This window comes from Athene noctua, chromosome 29 (assembly GCF_965140245.1).
Source record: "Athene noctua chromosome 29, bAthNoc1.hap1.1, whole genome shotgun sequence".
In the NCBI taxonomy this organism is placed as follows: domain Eukaryota; kingdom Metazoa; phylum Chordata; class Aves; order Strigiformes; family Strigidae; genus Athene; species Athene noctua.
The window spans coordinates 3,389,530-3,404,966 of NC_134065.1; the positions used below are offsets into that span (position 1 = coordinate 3,389,530).

The following is a 15,437-nucleotide window of genomic DNA, read 5'->3' on the forward strand; positions in this document are numbered from 1 at the left end:
TGGGATCTCGTGGCTGTAACGTCGTGTTCTCTGCGTGTTGGGATTTACTTCCCCATGCTCCAGAGCCCCAGCTGAGCCCTGTTTTACGCTGGGAAGCTTTGGGAGGGTGGGAATGACCCGCAAAGAGGGAAACACAGCGAGGAATATCCGAGGTGTTCCCCCGAGGAAGCCTCTGAACGTGCACTTTGAGTTCTTGCTGCTGCTCTTCAGCCTGTGAGGAAATGCTGATGACACAAAAACCAGGTGTTTAATGTGGAAATGAGGAATGCCTCGAAATCTGTGCTGCTCTACCTGTGCTGATACTTTGGTTGACGTGCTGGAGGGATGGGATGTGCTCCAGAGGGACCCAGATGGGGTTGAGAACTGGGCCCGTGTGAACCTGAAGTTCAACGAGGTCAAGGGCAAGATCTTGCCTGTGTGTCGGGGCAATCCCAAGCACAAATCTGGGCTGGAAAATTCTGAGCTGGCAGCGTTTGCTGGCAGCCCAGAAAGGGCCCCGTGTGCTGGGCTGCACCCAGAGCAGGGTGGGCACAGGGCCGGGGGGGGATTCTCCCCCTCTGCTCCGCTCTCTGAGCCCCCCCTGCAGGGCTGGGTCCAGCTCTGGGGCACCAACAGCAGAAGGACACGGACCTGCTCCAGCGGGGCCAGAGGAGGCCGCGGAGATGCTGGGGGGGCTGGAGCCCCCCTGTGAGGACAGGCTGGGAGAGTTGGGGGGTTCAGCTGGAGGAGAGAAGGCTCCGGGGAGACCTTAGAGCGGCCCCCCAGGGCTGAAAGGGGCTGCGGGAAAGGGGGGGGGACTCTGGATCAGGGGGGAGGGATAGGACAGGGGGAAGGGGTTTAACCTGAGAGAGGGGAGATTCAGGTGAGATCTGAGGCAGAAATTCTCCCCTGGGAGGGGGGTGAGGCCCTGGCACAGGCTGCCCAGAGCAGCTGGGGCTGCCCCCTCCCTGGCAGGGCTCAAGGCCGCGTTGGACGGGGCTTTGGGCAACCTGGGCTGGGGGAAGGTGGCCCTGCCCGGGGCAGGGGGTGGCGCTGGGGGGGCTGTAAGGTCCCTCCCAACCCAAACCTCTCTGTGGACAGACAGAATGTCTGGGGGTGGGTGGCTGTAGGACAGACGGACACCGGGCGGGAGATGGCTGGAGCATCCAGGGACAGGGAGGGGGGGGGGGGGTCCACTGGGACCCCCAACCTGCCCCCCCCTCTGCCCTAGGGACTCTCACACCCCCCACCCCCTCCCCAGGATCCCTCAGGGAGCCTGAGCTGCTGGAGGGGAAACTGAGGCAGGAGGGGGGGCAGGGGGAAATGGGGTGACCCTGCAATCCTGCTGCTGCTTGCGGGCGGGGGGGGTGTCAAGCCGGGGGGAGGCAGAAAGTGTAAAAGGGGGGGGTTAAAAATCAGAGTGCAAAACAGGCATGGAAAAGGGGGTGTCAAAATAGGGATGAAAAGGGGGGGTAAGTAGGGGGAGGGTGCAAATGGGGGGGGAGGAGGTAGAACTGGGGGTGCAGCCATGAGACCAGGGCAGCCCCCCCTGTCCAGTGCCCCCCACCCAGTGACTCAGTTTCCCCACTTGTGATCTCAGGGGACATGGGGGCACTATGGGGGGGTGCAGGGACATGGCGACACTCCAGGATGGTGGCAGTGTGGGGGACAGGGGTGACAGTGACACTGTGGGGATATGGGGGGGGCATAGGGACACCCCAGGGGACACGGGGTCACGTCTGCCCCCCCGCCCCTGCACACCTGGGTCTCTGCGGTGAGCGGGGTGCACCCCGATAAACAAGCACACCGTGTCACGCCCCGACACACCCCGACACCACAAACACCCCAACACCCAGCCCCACGCCCCGAAACACCTTCCCCTGCCCCACCCCAGGACTGGGGGGGGGTGGGATGGGGCCCTCTGGGGAAACTGAGGCATGGGGGGACCCACAGACAAGGGGGGAAACTGAGGCACATGAGAACCCCCAACCTGGGGGGAGACTGAGGCACTGGGGGGACACGCATCCCACTTGCTATGGGGAAACTGAGGCACGGGGGGGAGGCAGACTCTGGGGAAACTGAGGCATGGGAGCCCCCCCTCACACAATGGAGACACTGAGGCACTCGTAGGTGACAACACAGCACTTTTATTGTCCCCCCTCTCCCCGCGGGGGGGGGGGGTTACTCGTCATGGTCAGGGGCTGGGGGGGCCACAGCAGCCCCCAGGGTCACCTGGGCCAGGTACGTGGTGTCGAAGCAGCGGCGCCGCTCGGGGCCCCCCCGCGAGCAGCAGCCCTGGGGGTCGCGCCAGGTGTCCCGTGAGGTGTCACAGAGGGTGGCGATGCCTTGGGAGAGCTGTAGGTAATTTGGGGGGGGGGGTCAGGGTGGCTGTGGGGGGGTCCCCAGAACCCCTGACAGCCCCCCGACATCCCCTCCCAGCACTCACCTGCTCCTGGGCGCAGGTGCTTTGTTCCTCGGGGGGCAGCGGGCAGCACGTGGCCGTCACGGCCCCCAGCAGCTCCGGCACCGGCCGCCTGCGGGACACAGAGGGGGGGTCACCTCCAGGTGGGGGGGGTCGCGGGTGCTGGGGTCCCCTCTGAGATGGTGGCGGGGGGGGTCCCATAGACCTGGGCGCCCTCCCCGATGGGTGTTCCTGGGGGATGGTGGATCCCAGATGCCTGGATCCGCTCACAGGGATGGGCACGGGGTGGGGGGGGTCCCAGATGTGGAGGGGGGGGCATTGGGGGGTCCCGGATGATGCGGGGGGGTATTGGGGGGTACCCACCTCTTGGTGAAGAGGCGGGTGGGCCCGCAGAGGGTGCGGAGCAGCGCGGGGCCCGCCCGGGCCAGGCTGACGTTGTGCAGCTCCCGGTCGTAGGCCGGGTGGGGGGCGGCGGCGGCGAAGCAGCGGCTGCGGGCGGGGGCCCCCCCGGGCTGGCAGCACCGGTGCTGCCTCGTCTTCACCGCAGACTCCTCCCGGCAGAACCGCTGCAGCCCCTTCTGCCACTGCGGGGGGGCGATCGGTTGGGGTCCCCCCTTGGGGTGCCTGGGTCCCTCCCCAGCCCCCCGACACCTGGGGGGGGGTCTGTCTGTCACCTGGGTCCCTCCCCAGCCCCTGAGGTCCCTCTTTGTCACCTGGGTCCCCCCCCTCGTCACCTGAGTCATCCGATGGGTGCCTGGGTCCCCCCCTTGTCACCTGGGTCCCCCCTCCTCAGTGCCTGGGTCCCTCCCCAGCCCCCCCAACACCTGCAGGGGGGTCTGTTTGTCACCTGGATCCCCCCCCCCCAGGTGCCCGGGACCCTCTTTGTCACCTGGGTCCCCCCCCTCATCACCTGAGTCATCTGATGGGTGCCTGGGTCCCCCCCTTGTCACCTGGGTCCCCCCTTGGGGTGCCTGGGTCCCCCCTTGGGGTGCCTGGATCCCTCCCCAGCCCCCCAACACCTGAAGTCCCTCCTTGTCACCAAAGTCCCATCCCTCCCACCCCCCCCCCAAAACCTCTGGGTCACCCTCCGGGCACCCGGATCATTCCCGGGACACCGAGGTCCCGTCCCCACATACCCGGGTCCCCTCCCCGGATGCTCGAGTCCCTCCCAAACACCTGGGCCACCTTCCTGGATGCCTGGGCCACCACCCCAGACAACCTGGGCCACCTCCCTGCACCCACACACCCCCCCCCCGCCCCGCCGTGTCCCTCCTGGCCCCCCCGGGCGCTCACGGCGTGGTGGGCGCAGGCCAAGCCCCCGTTGCGGCAGCAGCGCCCGTAGTCGCGCTCCAGGCGCAGGCGGAAGCGGACGCGGGGGCCGGAGGGGCCGCCGGGCCCGGGGGGGCCGGGGCGCAGCCCCCGTAGCCCGCAGATATTGGCCATGTTGGCGGCGGTGGGCTCGCCGGGGGGAAAGGGCGGCTCGGCGGGGGGGTCCCGGGCGACGACGGCCTCGGCGGGGGGGCCCTGGGCGAAGCAGCGACGTCGGGCGGCAGCGTCGTGGCGGCGGCAGCAGTGGAACTGCCGCGTCTTCACCCCGAATTCACGGGCGCAGAAATCATCCAGCACCTCCGTCCACTGCGGGAGAGCGAGGGGAGGGGGGGTCAGGGCCGTGGCACCCCCCCACCCCCGGCTCGCTCTCTGGGTGTGTGTGACCCCCCCGCACTCACGGCGCGGCGGGCGCAGGGCAGCGGCTCGTGGTGGCGGCAGCAGGCGCCGAGGCGGGGCCGGAGGGCGTCGAGCGCGGCCGCTTGTCGCCGCAGGTGGGCGAAGCCGCTGGGGGGCAACTGGAGGGTCGGGGGGGGCCCCGGCGGGTGGCGGCAGTGACGGGTGACGGCGGCGGCCACCGGCCAGGGCGGGGGGAAGCCCGTCAGGGTGTTGAGCCGGCCTGGGGGGGCCGCGGTGGCGCCCGCCGCCGCCGGGATGGCGGGGGGCGGCGGGGGGTCCTGCTCCTCCTGCAGCACTGGAATGGGGCGGGGGGGTGTGGGGAGGCGGCGGGGGGGGTCCCCACTGCACCGCCACCCCCCCCCCCCAGGGCGACACTGCGCCCTTTGTCCTCATCCCCGTTTGCTCCCTCTGTGTGTGTCCCCCCAGCCCCAACCTTCATTGTCCCCACGTCACCTCCACCCCGTGCCCCCCCCATCCCGAAGCGTCCGTCCTGCCCCCACCCCCCCCCCTCACCACGTCACCGTGTCCCCCCACATCCCCGACACCCCCTGTCCAGCCCTGTGCCCCCCCCCAATCCATGTGTGTCCCCCTCCCCGGGTGTCCCCTCAATCCAGGTGTCCCCCCATGTATATGTGCACCCCCCCCCGGGTGTCCCCCAATGTTCCCCTCCCACCTGTGTCGTGTGTCGTCCTCCCCCCGGGTGCCCCCCTGTCCCCAACCCCGTCCGTTCCCGTGTCCCCTCCCATCCAGGGGTGCCCCCCCCCCCCCCCCGTGTCCCCCCCACCCCTGCCCTCACGCTGTTCGATGTGGGGGTGCTGCAGGACCACCCGCTCCTGCGCCGCACGTTGGGGTCGCACCGGGGCCACCACTGTCACCGACGGGGGACAACAGGGGGTCAGCAGGGGCACCCCCAGCCTTCCCCGGGGTGGGGGCGACCAAGCGGGGACCCCCCCCCCCCCCAATCCTGTGAGTTTGGAGATCCGTAACAAGGAGGGGACCCAGGTGTCCCAGTCAGGACCCAGTTGCCCGGGGAGGGGACCCAGGTGTCCCAGTTGGGACCCAGGTGTCCCAGTCAGGACCCAGTTGCCCACGGAGGGGACCCAGTTGCCTGAGAAGGGGACCCGGGTGTCCCAGGGAGGGGACCCGGTTGCCCGGGGAGGGGCCCAGCCGCGGGGGGGGGGTTCCAGGCGTCTCTGGGGGCCGCGGGGACTCACCAGCAGCGCCGAGGAGGAGGAGGAGGAGGAGGCCGAAGGCGGCCATGGCGGCGTGGGGCGCTGTGGGGCGGCCGCTGCCTCCGCCGCCGCCTTATGAAGGGCCGGGGCGGGCGCGGGGCCGCATCCTGCGGGGCTGAGTCACGGCCTGACGTCGCGGGGGGGGGCCAGGGGCACAGACACCCCCCTTTCCCCCCCCCCCCGGGAGGGTCTGCGGGTGCTGGGCCGCATCCTGCCCCCCCCCCCCAAACGGGGGTCACGGCCCCCACCCCAGCTGGGAGGGGGCGTGGGGGGGGGTCAGGGACACCTCGGTGGCCCCTGTCCCCACCCTGGTGGCACTGGGCCCCCCCACTCTGGTGGCCCTCGCCCCCCCCCACTTTCCCGGGGACCCCTGAGTCACCGTAAGCGAAAGCAGCCGGATTTTTGTGGTTTTTGCCCAGTTTTGGGGCCCGCCCCGCCCGGTGAGTCACCCCCCCAGTGCTGACAGGAGCCAGAGGAGCAATGGGGGGGGGACACACAGCCCCCCCCCGGGGTGGGGGCTCAGCTCGTGTCCCCCCCATTAGGGGACACCCCCCCGCCCCCGTGTAGGGCAGCGGTGGCAGAGGAGTGTCACAGCCTCGGTCACCTCCCTGCACCCCCCGACACGGCGGGAGGTCCCGGGGGGGGGTTTGTGTGTGTCCCCCCCCCAGCACAACCGCATCCTGCTTGGCCCAAACTTTTGGGCAGGTGCTGGGATGAGGGGGGGGCACCCCCCAACCTCCCCCCCCCCCCCCGATTGCCCAACACCCTGCGGCGACGTGACTCCGGTTTGCGCAACCCCCCCCCCCCCCCCCCCCCCCCAACCATCCGAGTGGGAAAATCCCAAGAGGGGAAGGACCCATCCGGGTCGGGGGGGGCAAGTCTGGGTTGGGGGGGGGACACCCAGATGTGTGTGTGTGTCCCCCCCCACCCCAGCAGCCCCCCAGGGACATCAGTGCGGGTGGGGGATGCACCGAGTTGCCCCCCGGTCTCAGCCCGTTGCTGTTTCGCAGCATTTTAATGGGTGTTGGAGCGGCGTTGGGGGGGGGGCGGGGGTGTCACAGGGTGGGTTTTTTTTGCGGGGGGGGGCTCAGAATTGCTCCTCGGCGTCGGGGACGCGGGCGTCCCGCAGGTCCCGCAGCCGCTGCAGCGCCCGGCGCAGGTCGCGCTCCCCCAGCTGCCGGTTGTCCCGCGTGCGGACGCTGACGGTGCCGCGCTCCCGCTCCCGCCGGCCCACCACTGCGGGGGGGGGACACAGGGGGTGCGTGGGGGGCCCCGACCCCCCCTCCGTGTCCCCCACAGAACCCCCAGGGTCCCCTCTAACCTGCTTCCCCCCCCCCCCCCCTCGCCCAGCCTCGGCTATGTTAGACACATGCACCCACACGTGTGCCCCCCCCCCTCCAGGGGCAAGGCTGGGGGGGTCCCAGGGGGGGGTCCCGAAGTCGTGGGGGGTTCTCAGGAGGGTCCTTGGGGGTGTTGGGGGGGTCCCAAGGCAAAGGGGGGGGTCCCAAGGCAAATGGGGGGGGGGGGTCCCAGGGGGTTCTCAAAGCGAGTGAGGCTGGGGGGGGTGTTTGTTCTCAGGAGGGTCTTTGGGGGGGTCCCCATGGGGGGGGGTGGGGGGGGCGGTGTCTCAGGAGGGTCCCAGGGGATTCTGGGGGTTCGCAAGGTAAATGGGGGGGGGTGTCACAGCATCCGGGGGGGTCCCAGGGGGCTCCCAAGGCAAAGGGGGGGGGCTCAAGAGGGTCCTTGGGGTTGTCGGGGGGTCCCCGTGGAAGGGGGGGGGATCAGGAGGGTCCCAGGGGGCTCCCAAGGCAAAGGGGGGGCTCAGGAGGGTCCTTGGGGGGTCCCAGGAGGCTCCCATGGGGGGGGGGGGCTCAGGAGGGGTCCCGGGGGGGTGTCCAGGTGCCCCCAGGGGGTTCCCGGGGTGGGTCCCAGCTCTCCCCACACCCTCCCAGCAGCACCCAGCTTCTAAGTGGGGGGGTTGCCGGGTGCTGCTGACTCAGCACAGCTGGTCCTTTTTTTTTGGGTGGGGGGGGGTCCCAGGGGTCTGTGGGCCAGGGGGGGTGTCCCGTGGGGGCGCGGGGGTGTCCCCCCCCCTTACCCAGCTGGAAGTTGTAGTGGGCGAGCTGGGCCCGGCGGATCTTCCTGGCCAGGGTGGCCCCCAGGTCCCCGTCCAGGTCGGCCATGATGCCCCCCCCCCGCAGCATGGCCTGGACCTGCCCCACAGCGTCAGCTGGGGGGGGCCCGGAGGGATGTGGGGGGGGCGTTCAGAGGGATTGGGGGGGGCCCCGGGGGGGCCCGAACTCACCTCCCGGGCGTAGTCCTCGACTTCGGGCGCCTGCGGGATGACGATCGCCTGCAGTGGGGACAGCCAGAGCGGCCTGGGGGGGGACACAGGACGTCGGGGGGGGTGACTCGAGGATGGGGGGGGTCCCAGGGATTGGGGGTGTCCCCAGGATTGGGGGGGGTGTCCCCAAGGTTGGGGGTGTCCCAGGGATTGGGGGGTGTCCCCAGGGATTGGGGGGGTGTCCCCAAGGATTGGGGGGGTGTCCCCAGGATTGGGGGGTGTCCCCAAGGATGGGGGTGTCCCAGGGATTGAGGGGTGTCCCCAAGGATTGGGGGGGTGTCCCCAGGATTGGGGGTGTCCCCAGGATTGGGGGGTGTCCCCAAGGATTGAGGGGGTGTCCCCAAGGATGGGGGTGTCCCAGGGATTTGGGGGTGTCCCAGGGATTGGGGGGTGTCCCCAAGGATTGGGGGGGTGTCCCCAAAGATGGGGGTTCTCCCAGAATGGGGGTGTCCCCCCAGGGACTGGGGGGGGGTGTCCCAGGAATTAGGGGAATGTCCCCAGGGATTGAGGGCAGTGGGTGACCCCAAGAGTTGGGGGGCAGGGGGGTGTCCCAGGGATTGGGGGGAGGCCCCTGTTCCAGCCCCAAGGTGACAGATTTTTGGGGGTGGGGGGGTCCCCCCCCCCTCACCAGCGCCCGCCGCAGCTCTCGGCCAGCACGGCCACCATGCGCTCGACGGAGCCCAGCACCGCCCGGTGGATCAGCACCGGCCGCGCCGCCCCCCCCGTCGCACTGCGGGGAGGTGGGGGGGGGCACCAGGGGTCGGGGGGGGTGCAGGAGGACCCCTATCCCCCCCAGCACAATTCTGACCCCCCCCCACGCCCAATTCTGCCAATCCCAGCCCCAATTCTGCCCCCCCCAGCCCCAATTCTGCCTCCCCCCGCACCAATTCTGCCCCCCCCAGCCCCAATTCTGCCCCCCCGCCCCAATTCTGCCTCCCCCCGCCCCAATTCTGCCCCCCCCAGCCCCAATTCTGCCCCCCCAGCCCCAATTCTGCCTCCCCCCACACCAATTCTGCCCCCCCAGCCCCAATTCTGCCCCCCCAGCCCTTATCCTGCCCCTCCCCATTCTGCTCCACACCCCCCCCCAACGTTAATTCTCCCCCCCAGCCCTCCCTGTTGGCCCAGTCCTGCCCCCGCCCCCCCCCAATTCTGCTCCACACACCCCCCAGCCCCAATCCTGCCCCCCCCAAACCCTCCCCATTGGCCCAATCCTGCCCAAACCCCAATCCTCACCCCCTGAGGCCCAATCCTGTGCCCCCCCCCAATAAGCCCCAAATCTTTGGGCCCAATCCTGCCCCCCCCCCCAGTACCTGGCATACTCCAGCTCAAATCTTTCCGGCATTTGAAAATCCAGCTGGATGGTGCCGCATTGGTGCTGCCGCCCCAGCGCATCCCGGATCCGGATGTCGATCTGTTGGGAATAAATTGGGGGGGTCTGGGGGCGTCCCTAAAGGTCCCAGGGACAAACTGGGACCCTTCCAGGACCCCCCCCCCCTCCTCGCCCCCAAATTCTCTCACCTTGGGGCCGTAAAAGGCGCCGTCGCCCGGACTCAGCTCCCAGGGCTGCCCGAAGGTGCGGAGGCTCCGCTCCAGCTGCTGCAGGGACAGACTGGGGGGGTCAGGGGGGGCGAGGCAGGGGACAGGACGCAGGGGGGGTGACACGGATGTCCCACGGCAGCAATGCTGAGATGTGATGCCCAGGGCACGTTGCAGGGGACGTGAGGACCAGGCTGGGACATGGCATGTGGGACACGGGGACAAAGCTGGGACGTGGGGACAAAGGTGGGATGTGGGGACAAAGCTGGGACAAAGGTGGGACACGGGGACAAAGCTGGGATGTGGGGACAAAGCCACAATGTGGGGGCAAAGCTGGGACATTGGGACAAAGCTGGGATGTGGGGACAAAGCTGGAACACAGGGACAAAGGTGGGACATGGGGACAAAGCTGGGACACAGGGACAAAGCTGGGATGTGGGGACAAAGCCGGGACAAAGCTGGGACATGGGGACAAAGCTGGGACGTGGGGACAAAGCTGGGATGTGGGGACAAAGCTGGGACGTAGGGACAGAGCTGGGATGTGGGGACAAAGCTGGGACAAAGCTGGGACATGGGGACAAAGCTGGGACGTGGGGACAAAGCTGGGACGTGGGGACAGAGCTGGGATGTGGGGACAAAGCTGGGACAAAGCTGGGACATGGGGACAAAGCTGGGACGTGGGGACAAAGCTGGGACGTAGGGACAGAGCTGGGATGTGGGGACAAAGCTGGGACAAAGCTGGGACATGGGGACAAAGCTGGGAAACAGTTTGTGGGACACGATGGTGGGGACACCGCGGGGGACACACCGGCAAGGCAGGAGGTGACACGTGGGGCCCGCCGAAGGGGACGCGATGGCAAAGCCGGGATCAGACGCTGTGTCCCCATCCCTGTCCCCGTCCCCGTCCCCGTCCCACCTGCTCGGCGCGGTCCCAGGTCTCGGGGTCCCCCAGGAATCCGGGGGGGCGGGTGGCCAGGGCCAGGCGGAAGGAGAAGCCCAAGACGGCGTAAACCGTCCGCACGAAGTCCAGGCAGGCGTCGATCTCCCCCTCCAGCTGGGGACGAGGCGTCAGCGGCGCCGGGGGACACCGGGGGGGGGGTGACAGGGGCGGGGGGGACACACACTGACCTGCTCCAGCGTGCAGAAGATGTGGGCGTCGTCCTGCTGGAAGCGCCGCACCCGCGTCAGCCCCGTCAGGCTCCCGGGGGGCTCGTTGCGGTGCAGGACCCCGAAATCCGCCAAACGCAGCGGCAGCTCCCGCCACGACCGCGGCCGGTGGGCGAACATCAGGCTGCGGGGACGGACGGACGGACGGACGGACGGAGGGTCAGACACGCCGCTGTCCCCCCCCCCTCCCCGTGTGTGCGTGTGTCCCCCCCAGACTCACCAGTGGGCCGGGCAGTTCATGGGCTTGAGGGAGAGGGTCTCGGTGCCGGCGGCGAAGGAGAACATGTGGGGGCTGTAGTGCTGCCAGTGCCCCGAGAGCTCCCAGAGCCGCGGGCTGAACACGTTGGGGGTCACAACCTCCCAGAAACCCCTCGCCCGGTACTCGCTCTGCGGGGGGAGGGACCGGGACAGTGGGGACAACGGGGATAACGGGGATAATGGGGATAATGGGGATAATGGGGACAGTGGGGACAACGGGGACAATGGGGATAACAGGGTCAACGGGGATAATGGGGACAACGGGGACAACAGGGACAACGGGGACAACAGGGACAATGGGGACAACGGGGACAACAGGGACAATGGGGATAACGGGGACAACGGGGATAACGGGGACAATGAGGATAACAGGGACAGTGGGGATAATGGGGACAATGGGGATAACAGGGATAACGGGGACAACGGGGATAACAGAAACAGTGGGGACAATGGGGATAACGGGGACAACAGGGACAACGGGGATAATGGGGACAACAGGGACAACGGGGACAATGGGGATAACGGGGACAACGGGGACAATGGGGACAACAGGGACAATGGGGACAGTGGGGATAATGGGGATAACGGGGACAGGGAGTATAATGGGGATAATGGGGGCAGTGGGGACAACAGGGATGATGGTGACAACGGGGATAATGGGGACAAGGGAGATAACAGAAACAATGGGGATAATGGGGACAACAGGGACAATGGGGATAATGGGAACAGTGGGGACAACAGGGACAGCGGGGACAATGGGAATAATGGGGACAGTGGGGACAACAGGGACAGCGGGGACAATGGGGATAATGGGGACAGTGGGGACAAGGGGGATAGCGGAGACAAGAGGGACGTTGGCGCAGCCCTGCGGAGCCCCCCCGGGGGGCTGCGGGGGGCTCCAGGGTGCGGAGCGGCAGCTGTGGGTGCTGGGGGGCTTTAGGGGGTGGGCGGGGCTGGGTGGGGTGCGATGGGGTGGGGGGCACCCGGTCAGGTTGGGGGTGCAGCCAGGAACGGGGGGCAGGCGTGAGGGGGGGCAGCGGGGCTGGGGGGGGGGGGGGGACGACACGTATGGGGGTGTAGGGTCGGGTTGGGGTGCGCAGCGAGGGGAGTGCGGCAGCCCCCAACTTCTCCCCCCGCCCCCAGGGAGCACCCCGCAGGGCAGGGGGGGCCGGGGGGGCCGTACCCTGATAAATTCGATGAGGGTGTTGTAGACGTGGGCGCCGCGGGGGAGGAAGAAGCAGCTGCCGGGGCTGAGTTTGTGGAAGAAGAAAAGCTCCTGCTCCTGCCGGGGAGCGTTGGGGGGGGGTCACGGGTGTTACCGGGGGGGGTCACCAGTGGCCCCCCCAGCCCCAAACCCCGGGTGGGGGGCTCACCCGCCCGATGCGGCGATGATCCCGCAGCGCCGCCTCGTCCTGCGCCCGCTGCCAGGCGGCCAGAGCGTCGGCGCTGGGGAAGGCGACGGCGGCCACGCGCTGCAGCGCCCGGCGCCCGCCCCCCGGCTCCCGCCAAAACGCCGCCGAGCTCTGCGGGGGGGGGAAAGGGGGGGGGCACAAAGTAATGGGGCACCAGGTATGGCCCCCCTCCCACCCCCCGGCTCCCCCCCGCCCCGAGCCCCACGGATGAACGTACCGAGAGGACGCGGAGGGCTGAGACCAGCCCCGTGTGCGGGAGGAGGGGGCCGGGGCAGAGCCGGAGGAGGGGGCCGCACCTGCAGGGACAGACGGACGGACGTGGGGACAGACGTGGGGACAGATGGAAGCGGGGACACCCGCCCCCCCAGCCCCTGTCCCCTCAGGGGGTCCCCGTGCTCACCTATAGACGGTGGCCGTAGGGGACGTCACCTCCTCCTCGATCTGCTGCAGCTGGAAGCGGTTGTGCTGGTGGGGGGGACACTGAGGTGGGTGACAGCAGCACGGGTGACACCGAGGGTGGGTGACACCGAGGTGGGGTGAAACACTGAGGGGGGTGACAGTGGCACAGTTGACACCGAGGCTGGGATGCTATGGCGGGGGGGGTGACACTGAGGTGGTGGGGGAAAGGACTGAGAGGGGTGACAGCGGTGCAGGTGACACCAAGGGCGGTGACACATTGAGGGTGGTGACAGTGGCACAGGTGACACCAGGGGTGGGTGAGACACTGAGGTGAGTGGCAGTGGCACGGGTAACACCGAGGGGGTGACACTGAGGGAACATAACCGAGGTGGGTGACAGTGGCACAGGTGACACGAAGGTGGGTGACACCAAGGGGACATAACTGAGACAGGTGGCAGTGGCACAGGTGACACTGGGGGGACATAACAGCCGAGGCCCGTGGCAGTGGCACAAGTGACACCAAAGGGAGAGGACACCGAGGTGGGTGACAGTGGCACAGGTAACACCAAGGGGGGTGACACCGAGGGGACATAACATCTAAGATAGGTTGGCAGTGGCACAGGTGACACCAAGCTGGGTGACATCGAGGGGACACAACAACCGAGATGGGTGACAGGTGACACTGAGGGGGGTGACACAAGTCCCCGTTACGATCACCCTGGTCCATAACCCCGAGCAGGAGGGTCCTAATGTCCCCAAACGGAGCTCCCCTTGCCCCATCCTGGGCCGGGGAGGGGACACGCCGGGGAGGGGACACGCCGGGGAGGGGACACGCCGGGGGTCTCACCTTGAAGAGCTCAGCCAGCTGCTGGCGGGTGGCCTCGAGGCGCTCGAAGCGGTGCCTGGCGCGGGCGAAAGCCGCACACGCGTCCTCCAGCGCCGGCAGCTCGTCGCGCTGCACCGTCCTGCGGGCGTGGGGACACGCTGGGGACACCGCGCCCCACGGGGGACCCCCCCACGTGTGTGTGTGTGTCCCTCCCCGCTGCCTCTTTACCTGTCCCCCATGTGAAGGTCACAGAAAAAACCGTCCTCGGTGGCCCGGGCGCTGCAGAGAGTGGCCCCGTAAAACTGCTCGGCCACCGCCCCCAGGACGAAGGCGCTGGATCGCCAGAAAGCCTGGGGGGGGGGGACACGGCGATGGGGGGGACACGGGGGGACACACAGAGGCTGTGAGGGGAGCGGGGGGTGGGTCCGGCCCCCGGGACCCCCCCGGGACTCACCTCCCGTCCCTCCGGCGCCGAGAAGCCGAGGAGCTCCAGGTCTGCGTCGCTCTCCAGGGGCCGGTCGAGGTCCTGGAGGGTTCCGTTCACCCGGGCCACCAGCGCCACCTCCGCCAGGCCCCCCCTGCAGGGACACGTGGGGGACACCGTGGGGACACCAGGGACCCCCTGGGGACAGTGGGGGACACCGTGGGGACCAGAGGGACACTGGAGGGACCCTGGGGACTTTGTGGGGGTGGGGATGCCATGGGGACCCTGTGGGGACACAGTAGGGACCCTGAGAACATTATGAGGACATTGTGGGGACACCGTGAGGACCCTGTGGGGACAACAGGGACACTGTGGGGACCCTGTGGGGATGCTGGGGACCTTGTGGGGACACTGTGGGGGCCCTGGTGACCTCGTGGGGATGCTGGAGACATTATAGGGACACCATGGGGACCTCATGGGGTCCCTGAGGACACCGTGGGGAGCCTGTGGGGACAACAGGGACATTGTGAGGACCCGTGGGGATGCTGGGGACCCCGGGGGGACACTGGGGACCGTGTGGAGACACCATGGGGACACTGCGGGGACCCCGAGGCCGGCACAGGGACTGTGGGGACGCTCAAGGGGTCCCTGAGGTCCCCGTGGGCCCGCGCGTACCCCAGCTGCGCGGCCAGCTGGGAGGGGGTGGTCTGCAGGGCCCGGCCGGGCAGGCGGCGCCCCCCGGGCAGGGCGATGCTGATGGCGGTCCCCGGGGAGGGGCGGCCGCCGCCGGCCCCGGCCCCGGCTCCATCCCGCTGCTCCTGCGCCGCCCGCAGCTGCTGGAAGAGGCGGAGGCGCTCGGCGAGGCGGGGATCGGGCCCCGAGACCTGGGGACGGAGGGGTCGGGGTCAGCGCGGCCTCAGGACGCGCCGCGGGGCCCTCGGGAAGGGCGAGGGGAGCGGCGGGCAGGGGGATCGCGGGGGCGCGGCAGCGCGGGCGGGGCCCCGGGGCGGGGGGGGGGAGGAGTCGAGCGGGCTCGAGCGCACCCGGTGCAGGCGCGAGGCTCCCGCGAAGAGTAGCCGCCCCCCGGTGCAGGAGCACGGCATGGCGGCAACCCCCGCCATTTCCGGCGCCGACCGGAAGTCGAGTGCTGAGCGTTCGCCGCGAAAGCGGAGCTACGTTAGTTAAATCCCGCTCAGGGGCGGGGCCAGCGGCTTCAGATCCCGCCCAGGGGTGTGGTCTAGGCTATTAAAACCCAACGCAGGGGCGGGGCCAAGGAATGTAAAACCCCGCCCCGGGGGCGGGACCATCGCTTTTGGCGGGAGGGAGGCCTCGGCCTGCTCCTCGCCCCCCCCCCCCCCCCCCCCGCGGGGAAGCCCCGGGCAGGACGGAACCACTCACGGGAGGGGGGGGGGGGGGGAACACCGGGACCCCCCTCCCAGCGCTCCCCCGGCTCCCCCAAACCGGGAAGGGGGAAGATCAACCCCCGGGGGGGTCCCGTCGGGACTGAGGAGCCCCCAATTCCCCCCCCCCCCCCCCCAATCAGCGCACGCGACAAAGAAATGATCCGCCACCGTGTCGTTTTTTGTAATTTTTATGTAGATATTTAACCCTACACCTTTATCAAACATATATGATGGATTCTAGCAACTAAAAAAAAAAAAAAATCAAAAGCAAAAAAGAAAAAAAAAAAAAATCAAGTAAAATTCCAACTTC

At 69.0% G+C, this 15,437-nt stretch overlaps 2 protein-coding genes across 7 annotated transcripts; both read right to left on the reverse strand.

Annotated features, from left to right (window-relative positions):
• Positions 1 to 2,116: 2,116 nt before the first annotated feature.
• On the reverse strand, positions 2,117 to 5,570 carry ECM1 (extracellular matrix protein 1). Its single transcript, XM_074929161.1, has 7 exons — positions 5,341 to 5,570; positions 4,923 to 4,994; positions 4,129 to 4,421; positions 3,695 to 4,036; positions 2,765 to 2,985; positions 2,426 to 2,513; positions 2,117 to 2,334 (listed from the first exon to the last, which is right to left on the reverse strand). The coding sequence occupies exons 1-7, from the start codon at positions 5,384 to 5,386 to the stop codon at positions 2,161 to 2,163; spliced, it is 1,236 nt and encodes a 411-aa protein (XP_074785262.1). The 5' UTR covers positions 5,387 to 5,570; the 3' UTR covers positions 2,117 to 2,160.
• Positions 5,571 to 6,210: 640 nt separating this feature from the next.
• Positions 6,211 to 14,864, reverse strand: TARS2 (threonyl-tRNA synthetase 2, mitochondrial). 6 transcript variants are annotated; one of them, XM_074929154.1, is made up of 18 exons: positions 14,768 to 14,864; positions 14,400 to 14,608; positions 13,755 to 13,878; positions 13,529 to 13,701; positions 13,322 to 13,439; positions 12,476 to 12,555; positions 12,293 to 12,371; positions 12,037 to 12,186; positions 11,847 to 11,945; positions 10,626 to 10,792; positions 10,367 to 10,529; positions 10,155 to 10,292; positions 9,221 to 9,298; positions 9,013 to 9,113; positions 8,331 to 8,432; positions 7,664 to 7,736; positions 7,457 to 7,588; positions 6,211 to 6,594 (listed from the first exon to the last, which is right to left on the reverse strand). In XM_074929154.1, the coding sequence occupies exons 1-18, from the start codon at positions 14,843 to 14,845 to the stop codon at positions 6,373 to 6,375; spliced, it is 2,286 nt and encodes a 761-aa protein (XP_074785255.1). In that variant the 5' UTR covers positions 14,846 to 14,864; the 3' UTR covers positions 6,211 to 6,372. The 6 variants fall into 6 exon arrangements, with proteins under 6 accessions (XP_074785255.1, XP_074785257.1, XP_074785256.1 ...); XM_074929156.1 differs by having other exon boundaries at positions 6,213 to 6,594; positions 13,529 to 13,650; XM_074929155.1 differs by having other exon boundaries at positions 6,213 to 6,594; positions 12,476 to 12,540.
• Between the last annotated feature and the right edge of the window lie 573 nt (positions 14,865 to 15,437).

Coding starts and splice junctions, on each gene's coding strand:
- ECM1 (XM_074929161.1), bottom strand. CDS start 5,386: ATGGCCGCCTTCGGCCTCCTCCTCCTCCTCCTCCTCGGCGCTGCTG. Junction 2,986..3,694: donor TGGCCTGCGCCCACCACGCC/GTGAGCGCCCGG, acceptor GCCCCCCCGCAG/TGGCAGAAGGGGCTGCAGCG. Junction 2,335..2,425: donor GCACCTGCGCCCAGGAGCAG/GTGAGTGCTGGG, acceptor AATTACCTACAG/CTCTCCCAAGGCATCGCCAC.
- TARS2 (XM_074929154.1), bottom strand. CDS start 14,845: ATGGCGGGGGTTGCCGCCATGCCGTGCTCCTGCACCGGGGGGCGGCTA. Junction 14,609..14,767: donor GAGCCTCGCGCCTGCACCGG/GTGCGCTCGAGC, acceptor CTCCGTCCCCAG/GTCTCGGGGCCCGATCCCCG. Junction 12,372..12,475: donor CCTACGGCCACCGTCTATAG/GTGAGCACGGGG, acceptor CTGTCCCTGCAG/GTGCGGCCCCCTCCTCCGGC.